At 45.5% G+C, this 10,000-nt stretch overlaps 1 protein-coding gene across 1 annotated transcript in view; it reads right to left on the minus strand.

The window, feature by feature from the left end:
- The window catches only part of LOC143275975 (kelch-like protein 21), a 31,023-nt gene extending 21,153 nt beyond the window's left edge, over positions 1-9,870 (minus strand). Inside the window, exons 1-4 of the mRNA XM_076580334.1 lie at positions 9,644-9,870; positions 7,804-8,330; positions 6,495-6,744; positions 682-903 (exon numbers count right to left, since the gene is read on the minus strand). Coding sequence (XP_076436449.1) covers positions 682-903; positions 6,495-6,744; positions 7,804-8,225 — 894 coding nt within the window. The 5' untranslated portion in view covers positions 8,226-8,330; positions 9,644-9,870. The remainder of the gene's footprint in view (positions 1-681; positions 904-6,494; positions 6,745-7,803; positions 8,331-9,643) is intronic.
- Between the last annotated feature and the right edge of the window lie 130 nt (positions 9,871-10,000).

The following is a 10,000-nucleotide window of genomic DNA, read 5'->3' on the forward strand; positions in this document are numbered from 1 at the left end:
TCAATCAACCAGACCTTCAGATTTCCACGGCGGCGTTCCAAACACGTGCAGCGGCTCGGACAGGTTCGGGTGGCTCAGATTACTCACACTCCCCCCCCCCCCTACCCGCCCTCCTCCCCTCTCCACGCTCACACCTCCCCACCACCGTCACCCCTCCCAACCCACCCACCCAACAACAAGCAGAGCAACAAGAAAACAAGCAACGCACCTTCACCCTCACCCACCTCCCTCACCCCACCACCACCCACCTCACTACCTCCCTCACCTCACCACCTCACCACCACCACCACCACCCACCTCACCTCACCACCACCCACCTCACTACCTCCCTCACCTCACCACCACCCACCTCACTACCTCCCTCACCTCACCACCACCCTCACCCCACCACCACCCACCTCACCACCTCCACCACCCCACCACCACCACCCACCTCGCCACCACCACCACACCACCACCCACCACCCACCACCCCACCACCGCACACCTCACCTTCAAATCCTCGTGGTCCCAGAACATGCACCAGCTCTGACAAGTTCAGGTGCCTCAGATAACCCCACCACCACCCGCAACCACACACCTCCCCACCCCCCAAACTTACACCTATCCATCCTTCCAACCCACCCACCCACCCACCCACCCCAGCCCAAACCACCCCTTCAACCAACCAGCCAGCCAGACCTTCAAATCCTCGTGGTCCAGAACGCGGAGAAGCTCCGACATGCTCAGGTGCCTCAGCTGACTCTGCACGGCGGGACTGAAGAAGTTCTCCACCACCAGCCTCTCTGCCCTCTCGGCCATCTCCGTCATGTCGGGGTTCTCGGAGGCGAACTTCCACGCCGACATGCAGTTCTCCACGTCCACGTTTCCCTCCAGGAACCCCCCCACCTTGCCGGCCAGAGCCTTGGAGCCGGGCGACAAGATGCCGATTACCATGTTTGATTCAAGGAAAAGGCCATGGCCCCATTTTGAAGGGGGAGGGGTGGGGACACATTAATAGGACACATTTTAGAAAATATGTTTCCTTCAAGAAAAGGCCATGGGCCATTTGAAGGGGAAGGGAGGGGGGCACATTTATAGGACAAATGTTAGACAAATATCTCATTCAAGGAAACGGCCATGGTCCCATTTTGAAGGGGGAGGGGAGCACACATTTATAGGACACATTTTAGACAAATATATCTCATTCAAAGAAAAGGGCCATGGACCCATTTTGAAGTGGGAGGGGAGCACACATTTATAGGACACATTTTAGACAAATATATCTCATTCAAGGAAACGGCCATGGTCCCATTTTGAAGGGGGAGGGGGGCACACATTAATAGGACACATTTTAGACAAATATATCTCATTCAAAGAAAAGGCCATGGTCCCATTTTGAAGGGGGAGGGGGGACACATTTATAGGACACATTTTAGACAAATATATCTCATTCAAGGAAACGGCCATGGTCCCATTTTGAAGGGGGAGGGGGGGCACACATTAATAGGACACATTTTAGACAAATATCTCATTCAAGGAAACGGTCTTGGTCCCATTTTGAAGGGGAAGAGAGAGCGGGACACAATAGGACACATTTTAGACAAATATATCTCATTCAAAGAAAAGGCCATGGTCCCATTTTGAAGGGGGAGGGGGGACACATTAATAGGACACATTTTAGCCAAATATATCTCATTCAAGGAAAAGGGCCATGGACCCATTTTGAAGGGGGAGGGGAGCACACATTTATAGGACACATTTTAGACAAATATATCTCATTCAAGGAAACGGCCATGGTCCCATTTTGAAGGGGGAGGGGGGCACACATTAATAGGACACATTTTAGACAAATATATCTCATTCAAAGAAAAGGCCATGGTCCCATTTTGAAGGGGGAGGGGGGCACACATTAATAGGACACATTTTAGACAAATATATCTCATTCAAAGAAAAGGCCATGGTCCCATTTTGAATGGGGAGGGGGGACACATTTATAGGACGCATTTTAGACAAATATATCTCATTCAAGGAAACGGCCATGGTCCCATTTTGAAGGGGGAGGGGGGCACACATTTATAGGACACATTTTAGACAAATATATCTCATTCAAGGAAACGGCCATGGTCCCATTTTGAAGGGGGAGGGGAGCACACATTTATAGGACACATTTTAGCCAAATATATCTCATTCAAAGAAAAGGGCCATGGACCCATTTTGAAGGGGGAGGGGAGCACACATTAATAGGACACATTTTAGACAAATATATCTCATTCAAAGAAAAGGCCATGGTCCCATTTTGAAGGGGGAGGGGAGCACACATTAATAGGACACATTTTAGACAAATATATCTCATTCAAAGAAAAGGCCATGGACCCATTTTGAAGGAGGGCGGGGAGGGGGGGGGGGTACAAAATAATAAAACACATTTTATATCATAATGACGATAATAATAACAATCATCGTCATCATCATCATCATCATCATCATCACGGCCCCATTTGAAGGCGGGTACACATTGATAAGACACATTTGAGAAAATGATGATAATAGTAATTATATTGATAATAATAATAATAATGAGACGAAGAAGAATTCCTCCACAACCTCAGCCACTACTTCTACAACTAACAATGATGATGATGATGATGAGAAGAAGAAGAAAGATGATGATGATGATGATGATGATGAGGAAGAGGAGGAGGTGGAGAAGAAGAAGGGAGGAGGAGGAGGAAGAGGAGGAAGAGGAAGAGCAACAACCACCACCACCACTACTACTACTACTAACAATAATGATGGTGATGATGATGCTGATGGTAATAATGATAATAATCATAATCATAACAGTTATAATAATGTCCACGTAACTGTTTCCAATTTGATTCGGGATGGCTGTGTGTTTGGATAATAGAATAGCAATCAACTAATGATGTTTCTCCTCTGAAAATATACTGACATACAGAAACACGGCAACGTTTTTCATGACAGATTCCTTTTTGAAAAGACAAGAGTGATGAGGCGGGAAAGAGAGAGAGAAAGACAGGCAGACAGACAGACAGACAGACATACAGAGACTGAGACAGAGACGTACAGAGGCACACAGAGAGACAGACAGACAGACAGAGAGAAGACTGATTCATTGTCCATACCCAGGTACAGAAAATCGTCATACGACATGTGCAAGCATTAATATAAAGTATAAATGAGATAAAGCTGAGTAATATATATGTATATGTGTATGTATTTCTTTTTATCACAACAGATTTCTCTGTATGAAATTCGGGCTGCTCTCCCCAGGGAGAGCGCGTCGCTACACTACAGCGCCACCCATTTTTTTGTATTTTTTCCTGTGTGCAGTTTGATTTGTTTTTCCTATCGCAGTGGACTTTTCTACAGTTTTGCCAGGAACAACCCTTTTGTTGCCGTGCATTCTTTAACGTGCGCTAAGCGCATGCTGCACACAGGACCTCGGTTTATCGTCTCATCCGAATGACTAGCATCCAGACCACCACTCAAGGTCTAGTGGAGGGGGAGAAAATATCAGCGGCTGAGCCGTGATTCGAACCAGCGCGCTCAGATTCTCTCGTTTCCTGGGCGGACGCGTTACCTCTAGGCCATCACTCCATTACGAGTAAGTTAGCTCACTCAGTACGGCCAGTCCTCTCTTCTCCTCTACACAGACCCCTCAGATGTCCAGTGGGTGTCTGAATGACCCAACCTTTAGCTTCCGTCGTCAGAATTGTGGTATTCTTTGTCAACATTCACCTCTTCAGTATAAGAGCGTTCCGCTTGCAATATTTTGATGATGGTAATTGGGATGAAACGCTGTTAACGTCGTCTCTGTCGCCGTTCGTATGGAGAGAGTTAGCAAAGAGAGGGGAGAGAGAGAGGGGGGAAAACGGATACGGATGTTTTATTGAGTACAGACCATGGCCCTTCATGAAGGGGTGGTGCGAACAATCATTTCATACAGACATATTAGACAGACGGGAGGGGGGTGAGAAAGAGAGAGAGAGATTATATTGAATATATTGATACTTATATAGCGCCTATCCACGGTCAAACACAGAGAGAGAGAGAGAGAGAGAGAGAGAGAGATAAAAAGAGAAATAAAGAGAGAGACAGCGAGAGAGGGACAAAGAAACAAAAAGAGAGAGAGAGAGAGATTATATTGATGATACTGATACTTACATAGCGCCTGTCCTCGGTCACACACACACACACACACACACACACACACACACACACACACACACACACACACACACACAGCGAGAGAGAGAGAAAGACACAGAGAGAGACACTGAGACAGAGAGAGAGAGACACTGAGACAGAGAGAGAGACACTGAGAGAGAGGGTGTGTGTGTAGCATGTAGCGTGTAGCGTGTTTTCTGATGAAGGGACATCGCACAATGTCGACCCCAGTCAATCCGGACACTGACGTCCCAGTTTGCCATAACACACAGTCACCCTGTATGATAAAGTGATTGTTGTTCCTGTTTTCTGTATCATCTGTTGAATAGTGCACACACACACACACACACACACACACACACACACACACACACACACACACACAATACACACACATACACTACATATACATAAACACGTATACACACACCAACATAAACTCTCTCTCTCTCCCTCTCTCTCTCTCTCTCTCTCTGGCACACACACACACACACACACACACACACACACACACACACACACACACACACACTCGACACACAAAATACACACACATACACTACATATACATAAATACGAATACACACACCAACACAAACACACACACACACACACTCTCTCTCTCTCTCTCTCTCTCTCTCTCTCTCTCTCTCTCTCGCACACACACACACACACACACACACACACACACACACACACACACACACACATTCTGGGGAAAAAGGAACGAAGCTTGAGCCAAGCGACACATAATCGACTGTGAGATTTCCCACTCACTGTCACTGTCATTGTCGTCACAAAAGCCAGCGGACTTTTCCAACAGTGGGTTCAAACAGACTTGTCTGCCTCGGTGGCTTAGTGGGTAATACTCCCGCCTGTATGGCCGGTGTTCACGGGTTTGATTCTTACATACCGACCGGGATTTCTAATAGTAATGAGAAGGAGAAGGAGAAGAATGATGATGATGAAGAAGAAGAATGATGATGATGAGAAAAAGAAGATTGATTGATTGATTGAATCTTTAATGCGTAAAGAATTAGGCACAGTAAAGGCCTTTTTACAATTCTGCCCATTTAAAAAAATAACTAACGACACAAAACATAAAAATAAAGAAATGAAATGAAATAAAATAAAATAATAAGAACGATGAATAAGAATAGTAACTGGAATAGTCTATTAACGGTAACAAAGAAGAAGAAGAAGAAGGATGATGATGATGATGGTGGTGATGATGATAAAGAAGAAGAAGAATGATGAAGAAGAAGAAGAAAAATGATGAGAAGAAGAAGAAGGATGATGATGATGATGAAGAATGATGATGATGATGATGATGATGATGATGAATGATGATGATGATGATGATGATGATATAGAATAATAATAATAATAATAATAATAATAAGAAGAAGAAGAAGAAGAAGAAGAAGAAGAAGAAGAAGAAGAAGAATGTACATTGATATAGCGGCCGGCCTTTTCTCTTTACTGAAGAGTGCAGGGCGCTTCACACGAAATAAAAAGTTAACTTTCATTTTTATCATTTATCAAGAAAACTTACAGTTTTTACAATTATTTAACTATTTTCACCCCTTTCACTGCCGACTACGGTTTCAGACGAGGTTCAGGTTGACCGTGCGCATAATCAGGAGTCGGAATGGTCACGTGCTGGTCACGTGACTGTCTAAAGTTCCGTTTTGCAAATGGCGACTTCCTTGCCCCGAAAGGGCGTCTGAAGGAAGCGATTTCTCAGCAAGATTTGTCTCCATTTTGATGCGGGTTGTTTGCGTTTTGTAAAGCACACATTTGTTTAGATATTGTTTAAAATGCATTAAGAAATGGTGACTGCCTTGAGCCGCGAGGTGTTGCAATGAAACAGTGGCTTCTCAGCAAGTCTGGGCTCGCGCTCGATGCTTCTTTTTTTTTTTTTCTTCTTTTTTTTTTAAGCGTTTCGAAAAGCACTCGTTTGTTTTAATATTTCTAAAATTTCGTTAGCAAATGGCAACTGCCTTGTCTTGCAGAATATTTGAAGCGATTTCTCCAGCAGTGTCTCAGTTTGGGCTTGATTTTTTTAATGTGGGGTTATTAGCGTTTTGTAAAGCAGATTTTAAAAAAATTATATGTTTGACTGATAATCAAAATAAAACGAAAATAAAAATTGAAAGTGCTACTGTAAGCTCCAGCTTCAGAACCAGGGTGATAAACTCCTGGATGCGTTGGGCTCGATTTTTGACGGTGGGGATTTTGGCGTATTGTAAAGCAGGGGGGGAAAAAATTACATACTTAAATAATAATCTTTTTTCTTTCGTTTTTAATTAAAGTATTACCGTAATCTCCAGCTTCAGAACCAAGTTGATAAACTCCTGGAAGTTGTCAGTGACAGTGACCCGCCCCGTGTAGATGTACTCCACTACGTCATGGAAGGCCTGGGAGTTGCCGTTCTTGAAGATGACCATGCGGCGCTCTGGGTCCTCGGTAAGGAGACGGGAGAAGAGAGTGGACACGGCGCACAGGACCGCGCGGTGACAGCGAAACACTGAGTTGTCCACCTTGATGGACACGTCTGTCAGCTCCTGTCTACACAGGGGGCACCAGGGCGGAGGGGGTGGGGGGGGGGGGTGTTGGTGGTGAGGAAGTTAGCATCTGAGTCAGTGTTTTTAGGATTATAGTGCTTAGTGGTCAGTGGAAGTGTCACTATCATTATCAATATCAGTACCAGATTTAGTATTTATATCAGCATCAGAATCAGTATCAGAATCATTTGTATTTGTATTTCTTTTTATCACAGCAGATTTCTCTGTGTGAAATTCGGGCTGCTCTCCCCGGGGAGAGCATGTCACTACACTACAGCGCCACCCAGTTAATGTCAGCATCACAATCAGAATCATTCAGTATCTTGAGTCACTATCCCTCAGTATCGGTATCAATGACGGGATCGGAATCAGGACCTAGATCAATATCAGAATCAGTATCAATAGCGGTATCAGAACCAGTATCAGAATCAGTGTCTGAATCAATATCATGATCAGTATCAGAATCAGAATCGATATCAGTATCAGTGTCGGTATCAGAACCAGAATCAGTATCAGAGCAGTATCTGAATCAATATCAGAAACGGTATGACCACCAATGTCAGTATCAGAATCAGAATCAGTATCAGAATCAATATCTGAATCAATACCAGAATCAGTATCAGAATAAGTATTGGTACTGCACAAAACACAAACACAAACATGTGCACTTACACGCGCACCTACGCACGCACGCACGCACGCCAGAAACACCATCACCACTACTACCATCATCTCCACCTATCCACCACCATCACCACCACCACCATCACCATCACCCCCACCACCACCATCACCATCATCACCACCAACACCACCAACACCACAATCATCACCACCATCATCACCACCACCACCACCACCACCACCATCACCACCATCACCACCACCACCACCACCACCACCACCACCACCACAATCATCACCACCACCATCACCACCACCACCACCACCATCATCACCAACACCACCATCACCACCAACATCATCACGACTGCCACCACCACCACCACCACCACCACCACCACGACCCGCCATCACCCACACGTAAAACCACAACCCTCACTTGCGGTACATTTGCAGCAGGCCCTGCTGGAGCTCCACAGCAGAGCGACTGGACCCTTCTGGTGACTCGAACAACCTCGCCGCGGCCTGAAATTTCTTCCTCGCCTTCTCCTCCTCCTTCTTCTTTTCCTTCTCCTCCTCCTCCTCGTCCTTCTCCTCCTCGTCGTCCTTCTTCTCCCCCTCCTCCTCCTCCTCCTTCTCCTTCTCTTCCTCATCATCTCCTGCTGAAGGTTCCCGCGGAGTTGGGACGTTTGACGTTGAAGGTCGGGATGGAGCAACATCTATAGGGTCGTCCACTGCTGAAGGGTGTTCTGGTTGGTCGTGCTGGTTTCGGTCGTCATTGGGCTGAAGGCGGTGAGGAGGAGGACTCTGATTGGTGGCTGGTCTGTCGTCCAGGTGGCTCTGGGGCCTGGCGCGACTCATGGCTGCGGGTGGGTAGGTGGAGGGAGGAAGGGGAGGGGAGGGGTTGGTAGGGGTGGGGTGGGAGGTGGTGGTTTGGAAGATGAAGTTTGTTGTGCCGTGTGGGTCCTGGAATTTTTTATGAATTTTTTTAAAGAAAGGTTATGTTGTTGTTTTCTTAGTAAAGGCAAGGCAAGGCAGGACAAGGCAAGGCAAGGCAAGACAATGTAAGACAAGACAAGACAGAGCAGGACGAGACAAGGCAAGACAAGACGAGACAAGGCAAGACAAAGCAAGACAGGACAAGGCAAGGCAAGACAGGACAAGGCAAGACAGGACAAGACAAAACAAGGCAGGACAATGCAAGACAGGACAAGACAAGGCAAGACAGGACAAGGCAAGACAGGACAAGACAAGACAAGACAGGACAAGACAAGACAAGACAGGACAAGGCAAGGCAAGAAGTTTATTCCATGTCCCCCTCTGAGGGCACAGAAACATTTACATCAACGTCTTTAACACTCACCATATAAACAATACCAGTGGTCTCAAAAAGTACACACAAAAAACAACCCCCCCCCCCCCCCTCCAAAAAAAAAAAACCACCCAAAAACAACAAACCAACAACAACGAAACAAAACAACAACAACAACACCAACAACACGACCACCACCACCACCAACAACAATAACAATAACAAATCAAGCAGCAAGAGGCCCACACGAGCAATGAGACATATACACATTAACAATCATCTTCCATCACAACAGAAAACAAAAAAAGAAACAGAAACAGAGAAAGGAAAGAAAGAAAAAAGATTCCCTACCAGTGTACCAAGTTGCTTTGGAAAGAGATGCGAATATTAAAGACAAATGATTTAAGTGTCAACAATATTCTTTTGTTTCTTTCAGAAAACAGAATATATTATGGACAATGACCATCAGAACAGCAGAGGAGGCAACTGCTGTCCCGACTATCTGGACTAGAATTTGATTATAGTGCAGAGTGTCTTGCTGAAATTACATCCCCACCCTCTCGGCCAAGAGGGTTTTAGGACAGTCGGCGTTGGGATGGTTCCCAAAGGCCAACTAGCCCACAAGGCTGCAGCACTAAGAGCCAGTGCAATTTTGCCTCCTTTTGAGAGTCCTAGTCCTTCACAAAAAGACTAAGCTGTAAATGGTTTCCCATTGACTGGAGAAACCATTGATAATACAGCTCTCACTTTGCTGTTGGCCCAAATGTCAACTTATGTCAATCTGTGATATAAGCCGAGTGTTGGGCCTTTCAGAAAACAAGTAAGTGGAATTTAATGGTGTTTGGTCGGGTTCTATAAAATGCAGGCGAACAGTTTTTCCTGGTGTTGTCAAAAAAGTGACATAATAACAAACAGTGAAACTCATCACCAATATCATTTGTAAATGTAATATTCTATGACAACGTACCTGCAGTTTATGAAGTAGGGACGGTTATCTTTTTGTGAAGCGTGTATTACATGTCTTGAAACACGTAGTTGTTCGGTGGGCTATGGAAACAAGAACACACCCAACATGTACACCCCCGAAAACGGAGTATGGCTGCCTACATGGCTGATAGGTACGCAGACATGTCTGTGTGCATGCACTCAAGGCCTGACAAAGCGCGTTGGGCTATGCTGCTGGTCAAACTGAAACTGAAACTGATACTGAAAACATGACAGCAATCACCAGTGTGGGTGATGCAAGATAATTCCTCTGCCATACGGCTTCCAATCGAAGACACACACATTCAAAGCACGTAGCTGTTCATTTCTCTCTTTCCTC

This window comes from Babylonia areolata, chromosome 31 (genome assembly GCF_041734735.1).
Source record: "Babylonia areolata isolate BAREFJ2019XMU chromosome 31, ASM4173473v1, whole genome shotgun sequence".
NCBI classification, from domain to species: Eukaryota; Metazoa; Mollusca; class Gastropoda; order Neogastropoda; family Buccinidae; genus Babylonia; species Babylonia areolata.